Genomic DNA, 16,413 nt, shown 5'->3' on the forward strand with positions numbered 1-16,413 from the left:
CGAACGAAACACACAACTGCAGCCGAAAACCCTCTGTGCATGCGTGTGTGTTTGTGTGCTCAATCATCCAAGTGCACATCTCTTGTACCCTCTGACTTTTTATATCAGAGTGCATATGGTACATGGGTTTTCAATTTTCAAAATCCCTCCCTGTAAAATAAAACCGGGCAGATAACGGCTCACCACGGGCGTGTTGTGCTCTTAGTACATGATTTTCGTTCCCACCTCGGAGGACGCCTGGTGGATGGACTGCGTGGGCGGACGGGAGGGGGGTTAACAGGACTTGGACGAGGCTGGAAGAAATCTGCGCACTTTAGTTTCACCGGAGGCATCGCTGCATCTGACCTCTTGGAAGAGTTATTGCAGACTTTTAATAGAGAGCGTCTCCCCGGGCACCTCTGCTCAGCTCTGGTTTGTTGAACATCTGCGAGGATTTGTGTTCATAAGCGCAAAAAAGATAAGTCTTTCTGCCTCAAATGAATGTGGGACTTTTGACACGAGCAGATAAAATTGCATAGAGAGACCAGATATATTGTTTGGCGGATTAAACTCAGCTGACCAAAGAGGAAAATATCAAGTAGTTCTCCCCTGATATCCTCCTCGAGGCTGCGTCTACCTCGCTGTGGTATGCGTTCACTTCACTTGTTTTGTAACTCATGCTGTATTCCCGCAGTGGCTTTAGAAGAATTTCTGATGGTATTAGGATTACCTGCTGTGCTTTTTGGATGTCACGAGGGATTTAAATGCCTCGAAAACAATCCATGAAATTCAAATCAATATCAAACAGTTTGGCGCTCAGGAAAGAAATGGAAAATCCGCAGCAGCGACACAACAGCATGAAATCTCGTCCCCACAGAGTTTGAAGGGGGGCTGCCTGAACTTTTTTCCCCCTCGGGGGCCAAAAACTGAAACTAAATGGTGGGACACGGTCCAAAAGCAAAGACCTATTGTATTGTATTGCAAAATAATTAAAAAAGATTCCAAGTTCCCTTAATTGGCTGACTTCCTTGCTCAGATTATGGAAAAACGATTTTATTTTTAGCATTTTACCTCTCAAGAAAGTAAACACCATAAACATTTTCATATTTGTCTGAATCTATTTTTAAATTTAACTTGGCCAGAAAGAACTGGCAGGAAAAGTGTGCCCTTATGTGGGGCCAACTTTGGGCAGCCCTGGTTTAAAGGGTCAGTCCACCCAAATATAAATTCAGTCATTGTCTGCTCACCTACATGTCGATGGAAAGTCGAGTCAAGTTTTGCGGCCCACAAACCACTTCTGGAGCTTCACAGCGAAACAGCTTTGCATCTTTCTCATAAACAACTGAAGTGCACGGGGACTTGTATTTTAGGGGAAAAAAAAACATAAAATGTCTCCATACAGCTCGTCGGGCGTCACCAGAAGCCCAGAGATCCCAAAATGAATCGAACAGACTTTATTTACACCTTCAACATGTGGCTGCGTTCATGTATGAATTTCAGATTTCTAATGCTTTCAGCTTAGCAGCCTCAGTGAAGATTTCAGCTTTAAAAATGGTGTAAATGAAGTAGAGTCAGATTGTCGGGTATTATACAATCTCCTGAGCCCAGACTGACTTGAAGATACGTTGTTTCTATCCCTTTTTTTAAGAGCAGAAATCTCCACTGCAGCTGCTGAGCTAAAAACATGAACATGCACCCTGTTGGGAAACTCGACCGAACATTGAAGACGTAAATGACGTATTTTCAAATCAATCTGGGATCTCTGGGCAACTGCAGACTCTTCTGGAGCATGTTATGTTTGTTTTGGCTGTTTTTTTTAAGTCCTCATCTACTTCAGTTGTTTGTTCAGTTGAATCACAGTTTTGCTGTGAACCTCCAGAAATATTTTGTTGACTAAAAAAAAGTTTTGCTTTCCATGAGCGCAAAGTTGAGCAGAGAAGGACTAAGATTAAACATTTTTGGGTGTATTTATCCTTTAAAGTTTTCTTATTGTACTTTATGGTGTCTTATAAGGATAAAGAATGAGGTGGCACTATTTTATAATCCTCTAAAATGTCATTACTGGGTGTTTAGCGCAGAGGATGAAACGCATGGGGGTCTTGCGGGAAGGAAATTTGTCATGGATGTTAGCCAGACCCCCCTCTCGCTCTCTCTCTCTCTCTCTCTCTCTCTCTCTCTCTCTCTCACACACACACACACACCCCTCCAATTCAGCCTGTTTTATGAACTGGATGGATGGATGGGTGTGCATGCGCTCCAGTCACGAGCAAAGGAAAAAGGAAATCATTGTAAATCCCATTCAGTGCCTTGTGCGTCCTTTGGACAAAAAAGACGTGTTTGTGTCTCTCCTCTCTCCCCTCAGCTGTTCGTCCCTGTGTCCTCTGTGTGCAGATCAGGCATCGATTGGTCGAGGTTCACCTGAGTTTGCTTCTTTTTTTTTTTTATATCCCTCTCTCTCTCTCTCTCCCCCTCTCTCTCTCTATCTCTCTCTATCTGTCCCTCATCGGACTTTCATTCAAAGCGCCTCTCCACCGTCTCCACGCGCGTTAAAACTCACATTTTATTTATTTAGTTTTTAAAAATTTTTTTTTGGGGGGGAAGGAAACACCAGTTAGGCTTCTGCACTTTCTGGACTGGAGATCTGGAGATGAAGACAGATTTAACGTTTTTCTGTCGGACTTGGATTGGAATAGCGTACGCCTCAGGTGAGTGAGGAGAAAGTTTGGAGCGCGCAACTTTTTTTCTTTTGTGTGTGTGTGTGTGTGTGGGTGAAGGGGAAAAGTTCGGGCAGAGTGTTTGCACTGACGTCCCGTAAATGATTGATCCGATGTTGATTTGGGTTTCGTGTCTAGACGTGTTTCGTGTCCTGTAGTTTTCTGTGTACTTTCTGCTCTCTTTAATTGCACGTGGTAGCTGAAATGTTTACTTTATTCCACAGCTGACGCATCATAGTCAGTCAAACACATGCAATACTCACACGTTAACCTACTTTGCATCACGCCGAATCGCCTTAGTGTTTATGAGTAGCATCCATTCATCACCGGACATGATTGAAAGTTTCTCTCAGTGTGGGACTGGATTGATACGGAGCCCGGTGGGAGTCTCCAAGTCTACATGCAGACAGGCACTAGGGGGAGGCATGCTGTTGTTGCGTTTGATGAAGATGCAGCTGTTAATTGGTGATGCTTCAGTAAAAGAAGAGCAGTTTTTCTGTCATGTTTGAGTTGGCACATCACCGGTGCATGTATATATGTATGTATGTATGTAGGTCACATAGTGGGAGGAGAGCTGAGTGATCTGGACTAGACTGACATGAGGAGGAGGAGGAGGGAGGGAGGGAGGAGGTGGAGGATGAGGAGGAGGTGGAGGATGAGGGGGTGAGAGCCCTTCAAAATATCTCATTGAAGTAATCTTATTTTTGTAAAGCAAGCGAAAGGTGACAGAATGTCGCCCGCGTCCAGTCCAAATCGACCTGCCTCAAGAATTTTCTGGGTTATTTTGGGCCTCCGGCATGTGCTCTTTCTTCCTGAGAAAGAAGTGAGGCCAATAAATCTAAAGCACGTCGTTCTCATGGCGCTGTCTCATGCCAGACACTCGAACAGGGCCCTTCCGATTGTCTGATTTCTGACTGACTGTGTTAACGTTTGGCTCGTTCATGACCGGTTGCTGTTGAACAGCTGTTCATAAAGAACAGGGTATTCTTTTGTGTGGGGCAGCCGCCATATGGTTATCCATATCATGACTCCGCGGCGGAGCGATGACTCTCGCTCCTTTCATTAATATCACTGAGCCGTGCTGGGCGGGTCGCATACATCTGCAGGAACAGATAAACAGTGATTTGTCAGTGAGGAATGAGGGCCAGTGGCACCACAGGATCCATTTCCGGAGGGGAGAGACTGCATTGATTTTATAATGTGTGAAAAATGTGTGCTCTTTTCACCTGGCTGTGTGTTCTCTGAGGGCTCTGTCCAAACTTTTGCAGTGCTCGGAAACAAAGAGAAAAACTCAAATAACGCCTCCCAATTAAATCCACTAGTGTGTATTTTGGAATGGTGAAGCTCAGGCCCGACATTTTTCTGTCATCCCACCAACCTGATGTGCCCACTGGAAAAACATGTCCGGTGTTATCTTGAAAGACTTATTTGCAGCTCTGTTAGTTCGGCGACACGGGGAGCCCATCTTTCTCGGTAGAGGCACAATATCTCGGTATCTCCTGGAGGCAGAAGGAACCAGAGATGCACATTTTTCAATCACGGCCTTGCAGTATGTTCCCGGGAGATTGAGTGCCACATTAAGGTGGATGTGAGGGAACGGGGCCTGTGTTCAGGCTCAAGGTGGCAGCCTCTCGCCCACCAGTTCAGAGTGTAGTGAACTTAAAAATAGTATTATCATTCACCGTTTTTCTCTTAATAATAAGGAGTCTTGCAAATAGTCTCTTTTTGCCCGTCACGTCACAACTCCGAGACCGAAATGATGGACCTTGAACGCAGCAATTTACCCTCTGTTCGTGCTCTAACTTGAAAAATCTCTCGCTGAATAAATTAGACACTTTTTAAAAAAAAGCCTTGTTCTGACAGCTCGTGGCTCATATTTTAAGTTCTTCATTGCGCGTAGCTCAGATCTGACTGAGGGGATTTCTGAAGGGTCAAACAAACGTGTGACATTAAAGAGACACCTCCGAGTCGGCGCCTGACGCAAGCATGACGAGACTGCTGGCTCCTTCGCATTTTTAAGACCGCGGGGGAAGATTGAGGGACAGAGTGGACTGTAGACCTGCCAGCCCAGAAGCCATTCTCAATTTGAAGGGGGGAGAGGATACACTTTACGCAGCAGCTGCATTTTTGGAGTTCCAAGTTTTCCACCCTGGGCCATTTTCTACCATCTTCCTGTCACGCTCCGTCTCTGTCTTGAATTACGTTATTTTCTAAAACATTTCTGACACAGACATTCTGTTGCATTAAAAAAGAATCGTGGTGCGACTCCCCTGGAATAGGATGCTAATGAAATGAATCGAGAATCACTGGTTGATGCATTTCCTTTTTTTCTGTTTTGTTTAAGCATAATTGGCTATTGAAATCCTTCCCAGCAGAAGCCACATGTGAAGGCAGTGAATCATTTCTCCCTCCAAAGCTGAGCTGAGCCGAATGATCTTTGGCTTGCTCTGTGTCTTGGGTGCATAGTGTTGATATTGCTTTTAGCTGAGTGTTTTCTGTACGCATACCTCCGCATGATCAGATCATCCCAGAAATCTGACTCTCAACTCTGGGTATTATTCTAGTCGTCCACTTATAGAGGTCGAGTTGTTTTAGCCAACAATATCCACTTACGCCCAGCGCTGATCTCAGGATTCAACCTCAGGACCCCGAGGAGCGGACCCTCGGTGTCTGTCCTTGAATATCTTGTTCTATCAGCTTGAAGGCAGCTTGGACGAGAGAGGAATGCTGCTGCTGCCGCCGCTGTTGCTCCATGTGGGAAGATCTCTGCAGTAAAATCCAAATAAATAGGGAATCCGGTGCCTCACTCATCACTGGCATGGAGTAGCGGGGCCCCTCGGGCATTTGTACGTCCCGTCACTCACTTTCTCATCATGCTGAGGCACCAACACCCCAAATATGACTAGGGCTGAGAGATAAGCTCTTTCAACACCAGGAATCTGCAGCAGGGGCCAAATATGTGTCTAAGTTGGTGCAAGATAGTTGATGAAAACCATCTGTGGTGATTTTGTTTTCATCCGTGTTTTTCTGTGCCCAGTCTTTAGCAATGCTGACTGCATGAAGCTCGGGATGGCAGCGTTGTTGGCTGCTACTTTAGTAAACACAATAACTCAATAACTGTCGGAGAGCTGGTCGTGAAATTTAATAAGAGACGTCCATGTTCCTCTCGGCATCAATTGTAATAACTTTGGTGATATCTCAACTTTTCATCTAGCACCAAAATCAGGTCAAAATCCATCCACTAACTTGGCATGAGACTAACTTGCTGCAAAACTTGTGCAATAAGAAGATAATTGTTTAGTCTCATTCCCAGTTACTCCAATAATGTGACTCGATGATCAGCTATCACAACCAAGATGGCACTCAGCCTAGCAGTCCCCTTTCATTCAGTCACGTCTGATCCAATATTGAAAATGTCTTCTTGCTGCTTGAGCTTCCACAGAAAAGGAACATTTAGGTGTTCATACATTCACGGCCCTCTCATCAGCTTCTTAATAACTTTCCAAATCAACAGTGGCGTTGTCAAAGTCTGACCTGCCTCACGGTAGTTCTCTGGGTCCCTGCTGTGCGAAGGAAATGTCAGCCACAGCAGGATCCCATTTTGCTCTGGCAATTCAAATCTTTCTTGCCGCTCTTGAAACGCTCTCCCACACTTGGAATAATGGCTGACCTATTGATTTTATTTCTGTCTCTCTGTCCTTTCCATCATGTTCACGCGGGCCCGAGTTTCATAATGCTGACGGCGCGGCACAAAGACAGTCAAGGATTAGCGATGTATAGCTCAATGAGCACTTGAGCTATCGCCCGGTGAGTGAATTAAATCACCCATGAAGAGGTGAGAGTGTGCACAGTCATGAGACGAGTGCTTTTACCAGGAAGATGAAATAAATCATGACACACCTGTTATTTATTCTGAGTGCCGCTGCACATTTGAATTCACAACTACAGATACCATCCGTGGCGTTGGCTTCACAAATCCTCTTGACGTGCTACAAGAGGCTAATTACATGACATCTAGCACCTGTAACATTTGTTTTAAGTTGTGTCAGCGCACATTTCTTTATGGCCTCTATTGCCTACGCTGGTCGGTCACTTCACACATGTTCTGGAGGCAGAAACTGGATCCTGGCGTTCGGTTACTGTTACATTGATATTACAACCCACCAAAATGTTCGTGTTGCTTAGAAACAAGCATCGTTTAGACCTCTTAACAGTTGTATAAGAGTCCCCGTCGCTATTACGTTCAAATTGCTACTCAGTCACCGGCAGCTGTTGTTACTTGGAAGTCTGTGCAGCAATTCACTGGTCACCCGTACCTCTTGCTTTGTCATTAGAGGTCGCTTGAGGTTCATGGGAAAGAGTCCATTGGCAAAGCCTGAGGAAATTGCCGGCTTCCCTCCCTTTAGGCATTCAGCACCATAATTGTTGACCCGGTACTCCCTACTTTGCCCTTGTTTTCTACGGCACGTTAAGCTACCCCAGTGATTTAGCTCACTGGGACATCTGACACAGCAGCAGCGACTTGTTTATGGCCTGAATCTCCTGGAATTAGGTAACAAGCGCGTTAATGGAGCTCCTCAAAGTTTTCCCTCTGAACAGTCGCAGCATGAGTTTTAGGACCGTGCGAGCCGTCCCAGCAGGCGAGGACTGTGCCCGAGAGATACTCAGGATGTTTCCCGAGGGTAATGTCAGCGCCAGGAGCCGGGACACAGCACTCACCAGAATGTGCATGGTTCCCTTCTCAGCAGGGGAAGCCATTTCTCAGTGATAAAAACGATGACATGCAAAAACTGGATCACTGCAGAGGAAGCGCTTTGAGTTGTCCGGTGTGCCTGTGAGGCAGGTACAGGAAGATTTAGTCAGGGACAGAGGTTTGTAACATAGGAAGCCGGCCCAGATGGCTTGTCGCCGCATCCTTAATTTCGCACCCCTCCTCTGGCAGGATGTTGGAAAGGCCTAACTCCCCCCGACTAGTGCAGAGGACAGGGACGTAGTGGATGTCATCCTCCTCCGTAGTAACAATGAAATCAAAGCCGGGCTGCCAGTCAGACTGTCGCCTGGCTTTTGCCCGGCCTTGTGTCCAGATGACAGAGGAAGTGGACTTTATTTCTTTCAGGGAGAGAGAGAGAGAGAAAGAGAGAGAGTGTGTTGTAGCCTGAGGCTGGCTGACTCCACATCCAGAGTGCAGGTCTGCTCCATGGCCTGCATGGCCTCCTGTTCCTCGCCGGACATACAGCGCTATTTCAGAGTGCCTTAGCCTTGGCCCTTTGCCAGATACTGTGTCACTGAAATAACTGTGCCTGTGCTTGTCACCTACATGTTGCTCTTCACCCCCCCGAGGACCTTCAGAAAAACAGGGCAATTCAGTTCCAGTTGATTCATTTCCCGTCTCATTCAAGTCTCTTCAAGCCCTTTCTAGTGAATTGGGGGAAATGTGGAACAAAATCTTCCCTTGCATTTTGCCCTTTCATACAGTCTACAACCACAAGGCAACAGCAAATGAACCTAATTAGAATGACTGGATCTGTGAAAACCGGTCCGTCTTTGCGCGGGGCTCCCACGTCGCATCCTCTGCACCGAGACTCTGAGAAAAAGCTTTATTTGTTTACACAAGGTTCTTCCCCCCCCCCGTTCCTGTCATGTGACTGATCAGAGACAAAACTACAGAGGAGCGAGGAAACACTAACGGCAACATCTCCTCCACGGTCCATGAAAAGGGGAAGTGGGAGAAGCGTGAACATGATAAAGAAAACAGGAAATTTGCTCGCAATGAAGGAACATTGTGCCGCCTTTCACACGAGCTTTAATGTGCCCTGTGTCGTACCCTTGGAGAGCGAGGCTCCCGTCCGCATGTGTACCTTTGATGCGCTTGACTCCTGCCTGCCTTGTATCCGTCTGCTTGTCAAAGAAGCTTTACATTTTTAACTGGCTTAGTGTCTTATGGCAGCAAGGCATCTTTCTGTGTGTGTGTGTGTCATTTATCTTTAGTCAGCAGGTGTCCTCTATAGGCTGGGCAGTCCAGTTTCAGTATTCCCCCGACTGTGACAAAACCACCAGTCTGAGCCATGAAGGAAGCTGAGCAGAGGATAAGATAGAGGCACCACATGCAGAGGCATTTAAATCCGCCAAAGATCTACTGTGTGTACTGCAGGACTCCCTCTTGAGCAATTCTGCAGTTAATTTTGCCGTAACTCTTCACAAAACAAGCACATGGTATGTTTGAATAGAGAGCCATTGCGTTTATATCTCTGCACAGTTACTTTAAGTGGGAAATTGTTTATTGCGTTGTGATTATTGTTTACGAAGAAGGATAAAGGAACGCTGGAGCAGCGTTAAAAATTAATCGAAAGTCATCAGTGGGGGCAGAGAGCAAGTCATCTGAAAAGTGGCTTTGCTTATTGTTGCCCCACCTCTGAACAGCCGGCAAAGGTAGCAACGGCAATTAACCGACGTCTGCGTAGAAAGAGTGAACCTCCCAGATGACATTTTGACAACTTATTATATCGGCAATCCACAAGCAGCAGTTTGCAGCAAACAGCAACCAAAGATGTCTGCAAAACGAGGTGACGAGGAGGCCCGGGAACTCCTCAACCTCCGAAGAGAGGACGAGATCGACTTCCACGTTACAGATACAAAGAACACACAAGGAGCGGTGGGAAAGGCACAAGGGCACACAGGAGACACGGGACTGATGGGAGGACGAGAACAGACGGACTACCAAAGAGTTCGGGAGCAACAAAGGCTTAAATACAAACTAGACTAACAAAGGGTTGCAGAGACAGTGGGAATAGAGGCTGACGTGCAGGTGAAAATCACACAGAAGGGAAACACGACACTGGTGAGCACGAAGCACCAAGTGACAACAGGATGCAAGAGGACGTGTCTGCAAAATAAAACAGGAAATAACTAGCAGAGAAAAACCTGAACCATGGCAGAGCGCTGCAGTTGTGTGTAAGGAAGTTACGACGGGCCCCAGTGTGAGCTTTTCTGACAGGTACTAGCGCATTAATAAGAAATGATTTATTTGACTGAATCATTTTTAGAGTTCATATATACATTTCTATGTTTTATCGAATAAACCCATGCTTTTGTTATGGATTCCTGTGAACTACTTCACAAAAAAACAAACATTAATGACTGAGATGGCGTTGCCTTTTCAAAGCGCGTATAGCAAATGGCACTGCTGATAATATACATCGTGTGTGTCTCCTTGAGGGCAGGTATATTTCCGAGGTTGCTGATCTGAGTCACTCACCAGGCCCTGTTCTCTGCCAAACACATTGTCGGAGGGCCCGCCCCCTCGCCCCAAGGGTCCATGTGTCCACTGCCTGCGCTGTCTGTATTTACACCCTTGGAGCGCCGACATGCTATCTTAACATCACACACTGTGGCTGTGTGAGAAAAACAAAGCAGGGCATAGATCAGGGTTGATCTCCGCGTAAAAAGGCTGTTTGATTTGTGTGAATCTACTGCATGTTTTTTTTTTTTTTTTTTTGTGAAAGAGAAGGCTGCGGTTCCTTGAAGAGATTGTTTCACATCATCGGGAAACACACTAACCATTTTGTTGCTCCAAGAGTTAGATAAGAAGACTGGTATCAGTCTTGTGTCTGTGTGGTAACACATAAGCACATCAAAATATACAGTTGTTTCTTTAACTGTGGGGCACTTTGCCCGTCCCCTGACTGGGACAAAAGGGAGACGCTGTGGTCGTGTGGTATTCATGTTCAAACGCTTGGCCCGCTTCACACGGCTGGCAAAATCTTAGATGCAGCAGCCCTCTGCACCGTCAGCCCTACATAAAGAGCTAGTTTTTAATCTTCCTCAGGCGTGCTCTTTGAACATTTCAATTGACAGGTAGCCAGTGGCGCATCTTTCCTCCCTGTCAACCAGGTATGTGAGGCTGACACATCAAAGTGGAGTCTAACGCACGTGGTGAGCGAACAGGCACAATTGTCCTTGAAATATTGTGACTTCTGGCACTCAGCTCACATATAAGTACATCTGGCACTTCCATCATGACGGAGGCATGCAGCAGAGGAGACAGAAACACCAGCTGTGTGAATCCATGCGTAGTAAAGCCATCTCTATACGATCGCTGTCACACGGTTGGCATGTCTGAGCGCAAGACGGACCAAAACAGCTCTCATCCTCATATACATTGCATTCCCACTCTCACTCGTCATTTCTCCTCTTTTTAGTGCTAATTTGAACAAACTTCATGTTTGCCCGGCAGACTCAGCCGGAGCCTGTGCCGGGTGTGCACTTCACTCCCACAGTGGAAATGGACTTTCAGAGAAATCACATTTCGCAAGAGCCAGGTCAAGTTTTTTTTTCTTTTTTTTTTTTTTCTACAAGGACTTGTTAAATGAGCTGTTTGTCTAACGCAAGATGACTGCCAATGAAAAGCTATTGCTCTTTTAAATGTTCAGTAATTGTTGAACTGTTTTCGAAAAGTCCCCAGTGATCAGAGCTATTGAGACCCCAATTAGCCGAATCACACAGTTTATAATGTCGATGGAGTCTTTGCTATTTAAAGTGCTGGAAAGCTGGACAACTGGCAAGATTATTGCTTTACTGTCAAGGACTGTTAATGGGGTGTTTTATCTGTCTGGAGGATTTTATACATCTAAACTTGCGTGTTTATGCCCCGTGTAATCCTATGATAAGAGACGGAGTAAATCAACTTTGGAATACACTGTGTTTTATCTTCGTAGCTTAAAATGTGATGCTTGCTTTTTGTTAGTGGAAGCTAATCACCCAGAGCTGCTGCTTATCTTTGCACCACCAGCTGGAATGCATGGGAAAAGAGGGGAACCGAGCTCAAATATTTTTTTGGCTCACTACCCCTTGTTTTGTAAGGTGGTTGACAGCCAGCCAATCACCATCCATTTGTGTTTTCAGGCTACGCAATCATTCTGAATAGACGACTGTTGATCTGTCAGATGTTGTTTGCTTCAGACAATTTAGCAAGAATTGATTTAATTTCTGGGCCGTGAGGGTGATTTATCGGCTTTTCAAAAAATTGCTTTCAGTTTACATTACTGCCAAACTTTTTTTTTTTAGATGATGTAACATTTGCAACAGAATGCCAAGAAAAACGTTTTGGTTTTTTTGATGTTGTGTCAAAGACATCGATTTATTGCATGCTGAAGTTAGCATGCTAATCAGCTAGCTCTGGCCGGTCCTGTCCAATAAAACCTCTTTGTACACCCAGGAAGAGACAGTCGGATTGCTGCTGTAGTTTTAGCTGGGAGATGTATGCGAGCTAGAGTAAGCAACATTTCACAAACTCTTATAAATAAACAAAATAAAGACTCAATATGTCAGGAAACGTAATACCAAAACTACCAAACTAAATAATACAACCATACACCGTCTGCCTCATTTTCTCATCGTAACACACTCAATTCAAATAGAAACAAAATGAATTTTAACTAAAACGTCTTGCTAAAACGTGCAATGGCTGTCTGGTTCCAATCCAGCTGTGTCTATTCAGCCAGTCTGCTAGTGGGGCCACTTAGCCGAAGGGCTAACTGAGCTAACTAGCTAACAGCAGCAAATAGCTACTGGTTTTTCTGTTGATGCTGCCTCCCTATGTGTTTGGCACGACCTCTGACAGCCAGACAATTCTCGCGCATTGCACATTTAATTTGCAGGCGCTATGAAATCTAGGACAACGGACCAACTCTGCTCTGATATTCACATTACGCTGTTGTCGTGAATTACTGCAGTGCACTTTTCAAATCAGTCTTCGCTGATAGCTGCGTTACAGTTCAAGCGCTATTCAACAGTTTACATGTCTGATATATTTTCACATCTCGCAGAAATGAATGGAACGTTTTTGAATGTGCTCATACAAAAAAGGTTCAGCAAATATGTCAAGTTAATAGAAACTGTGGCTACAAAGCTGAAACCTAATTTGCTTTTTGAAGTAAAAAGAAATATTCAAGTTCAAATTCCAGACTGAGCCGACACATTTTGTTTAATGTGCCGTGCCCTCGGACACCGTTGCGTCTCTGCTTTTCTTATTGACGTTGCAGCCTCGTGTACTGAGGGACAACACAGGCTCTTTAAACCAGAGTTCACAGCTGCAGCTCCACTTACTCACTGTCCACCTACACAACTGCTGACTGCTGACTGTCCTCCAGCTGAAAATGCTGTTGAGGAACAAGGCTTGTTCAACATTTTTTTTTTAACTCCACTGTTTAATGCACATTAAGATAAATGAGCTCACCGAGTGATAAGAGTCATAACACATCTGTCATGAAACGCGGCAGGAAAGGTCGCGCCGGGGAAATACGTTTATTATCACGACAAGATATGCTATCAGCCGCGAACTTGTACGAATTGATGTGTTTGCTTTTCTTTGGCGTTCGCCCCACATAGCTGTACATTGAGGCAATGCGTGTTTTTAATTATATTTGACAGAATGCAAACAATCGCTAATGGGACTTATGTTTTTTCAAGCCCTGTTCTGTAGCTGACAGGCACACTGGCTTTCTGTATCTGGTGCCTCACGTTTTGGAAACATCGCACTGCACATCCGTATGGAAAATATCGACATCCGGTACACAAACATTTTCATCACAGGCGGGCAGCGCTAGCAGCTCCTGCAGCAGTTACCTGCAGCGAGGGGCAGAAATGCCTCCTGCCTGCCTCTCATCAATCTGAAATGTCCAAACAGCAGAGAAGTCGTTGGCTGTTTTGGCCTGCAGCCACGTGTTACTGAGCGCGCGCTAAGTCATGACTTTGCACCACCTCCTTCAGCAGTTGTGAAAGAGCCACTTAGGATGAAAGTGATATATAAGAGATCCAAAGTCTTGTGGCTCGAACTCTCCCTCGAAATAGATCGAGTCAGGGGTGCTGAGCTCACAAGCACAACAGCTTGTTTGTTCAGGATCGTATCAGCTTGAGTGATCTGTTAAACGTTTTTGCTTTACTTTAAAAAGCTCTGAGCTCGACTCCTTGTAGGTGTGGTGCCTTCTTTGCCCTCCGGTTTCAGACGCTCCTGCTGCACTGAAATCCTCTTCAGGGTTTCTTTCCCGAATACACCTCCAGCATCTCGATGTGTCGTCTCTCGGGGCATGCCAGTCAGTCATGACATTTCCAAAAGATTTACAATTTGCATCCTGTCTGTCAGCGTGCGATCTCTCAGCTGATTGTGAGGGAAGCATCCATCATTCCGACTCAGCCGGGATTTGGCTCATCAGTCACTCAGCACATCACTCAGAAGGAAAAGTCGTTTCACAAACGTCACTACACATTAAATTGGATACTGTTCCCCTGGTTAATATTTACGCTCCATGTTGTGTTTTTTGACGCATACATTTAAATTTGTAGCTTTTTCATAATTGTCATAATTTGCACCGGAGATGTTTTTGGAATATATATGTTAGAATTATAACACATAGGCTATAAATCTTTCTATTGTTGTAGTGTCTTTCAAATCATCTGAGTTGGTGGCAGTGCGTATTGAAATTGCACATATTCTTTTCATAGTGGCTTTAAAGCAACAAGTCCTACAAGTAATCCCTCAGCGTCTTTTGAATTTTTTCCCGTGAGCATACTCTGATGTCCGAGTCTCCCCAAAGGCTTCATAAGGCCAAGGGTTGGCCCGGTGGTGTGTTTCAGGCTTAAAGATCACATCCATTGGACACAACCCCAAAGTCCTTCACAAAGAAATCCACAGTCCAGCAGCATAAAACAACTTAAACAGATCATCCACAGATTTGTATAGGCAACTGAGAGGGACGTGGAAGGTCTAATTTTTTGACATTACAATATGCTCAAATGTGGACAATAAAAAAAGCGATTAATGCATGTAAATTAATACAAATAGTTGCACAGTTTACTTTAAGTGCAAGCAGTTCAAATCACTCAGTGAAGGTTCGGAAACTATCTCACAGCTGTGGTTAAGAGGAACCACAATGACTCGTCTCAGAATTTGTAAGCCCAAACTTGTACCTCGACCCGTCAGAGCAACACATTATTCACACATAGCCTCGAGAGGCGGAGGTCAGAAGAAAATGATAGTTATTGCAAGAGTTCTAACAAATGAGCAGTGCTGTTGCTTTGCTGGTAAGCCCCCTTAAAAGCGGCATTCATTTATTTATTCTCCTTTCGTCTTATTCCTGTCCTCGGGGGAACAACAACAAGCTGTCAACATGACATTGACCTACTGTCACCTTGTAAAGTTGTGAGCGAACCATTGCCTTTATACATTCAGGAGATACTGAGCACCATTAGCATTTATTTGAAGATGCATGTCCGTTCACGCAACAAAAATAAGTCTAGCATTCTTAATTATTGTCCTTGGAATATATTATCTGTCAGTTTGAATCAACGTAACGATGCTTTAACAAGGATTCAAGACAGGATTCAGGAGTTTAAGCTGAACTCTGGCGGGACTTAAAAAACACCCTCGCATCATCCAATGCAGAGTGAAATACATCTCTCACCTCAAGTTCATTTGAATGAATGAACTCTCTCACAGTGTTTACAGACAACACTTAAAAAACATATGTTGCGTTTCACACTAATGAAGTTAAAACTAAAAAAAAAGATGTGAATTGTTGATGTGAACAAAACCTGAGCCTCTATCACTGAAAACTGATGGGAGCTGTGAGATTGAACCAAAATTGTAAAGATGTGCAAGAGTAAACAAAACAATGCGCTGAACGAAGCTTAAAAAGCTCTGTGGTGCTGTGAAGAACTATAGTACTTTAGTCCAATGCAGCTTTAATGTGTACAGCAAAAAATAATGAATATCTCTCACACTAAATTCATTTTCTTCATTCTTTCAAGTCTTTTGAATGCGGTCTGATACAAGCTGACAGGCTTTGATTTGTTCGCTCCATCTATAGCTGGATGGAAACATCTAAATCTGCTGTCCAGGGACTGAAATCTGTAACGGTGTGGGTGGTCCAACACTCCTCTTTCTGCTCTCCCTCAAGGTCGATCTCTCTTGTTTCCCTCCTGTAGTGTGTGTGAAGGAAATTTGCTGTTCTGAAAATAGTGAAGATGTGACCTGCCCTGACAAAAAGAATTTCCCTTTACACGTTCCCCTTGTCTGTAGGCCTTGGGAGGTGGGGGCCCAGTTCTATGTTTCGCAGACACCGCCCGCTGTTCGGATTTACAGCAGTTCAGGTGTGAGGAAGAGTGGACAAAGCTGTGCTGTGCTGCAGAGGGGTGGTGATGGGACTGAAGCCGGTGGCAGGGTCACATCTGAGCTGAGACAATATGCTCTGAAAGCTCTGCGTCTCCTCTGGGGGCAGCGTTAAACGTTCTCTGAAAGAGCAGGGAAGGAATACCCTGCTGGGAGCCAAGCTGGGAGTGATTCATGGACTGCCACCACTTCTCACGTCATCCACTCAACATGTTTGTTTTCTGTCAGCATGCCGATGTCAGACGCCATTTCTTCACAATCGCGGAAGTGTTACATTGTGGTTTTTAAATAAGCATGATATCACTTTCAATATCCGAGCAAAGACGAAAACAGATGTTGCTCGGTGGCCGCATCGCCTCAGCTGTGAGCCCCAGCAGAGATGCACATGGATATTTGAATTGTGAATCAACAAATTATCAGTATAAAGGAAAGTAAGAGGCTCAACACCGGCAATAATAAAGCACGTGGGAATAATTCAATATTTTTGGGAAATAGGCTGATGTGCTTTCTTCCAAGGAAATATATTTAAAAAAATAAATACTGCTCTATAATCTG

General features: G+C 44.8%; 1 protein-coding gene across 2 annotated transcripts in view; it reads left to right on the forward strand.

The window, feature by feature from the left end:
* Positions 1 to 2,229: 2,229 nt before the first annotated feature.
* Positions 2,230 to 16,413, forward strand: part of flt4 (fms related receptor tyrosine kinase 4) — a 47,708-nt gene continuing 33,524 nt past the window's right edge. For both annotated transcript variants that reach the window (XM_037077049.1, XM_037077050.1), the window contains exon 1: positions 2,230 to 2,684. In XM_037077049.1, the coding sequence (XP_036932944.1) occupies positions 2,627 to 2,684 (58 nt within the window). In that variant the 5' untranslated portion in view covers positions 2,230 to 2,626. The remainder of the gene's footprint in view (positions 2,685 to 16,413) is intronic.

Source organism: Acanthopagrus latus, chromosome 18, assembly GCF_904848185.1.
Source record: "Acanthopagrus latus isolate v.2019 chromosome 18, fAcaLat1.1, whole genome shotgun sequence".
NCBI lineage: Eukaryota > Metazoa > Chordata > Actinopteri > Spariformes > Sparidae > Acanthopagrus > Acanthopagrus latus.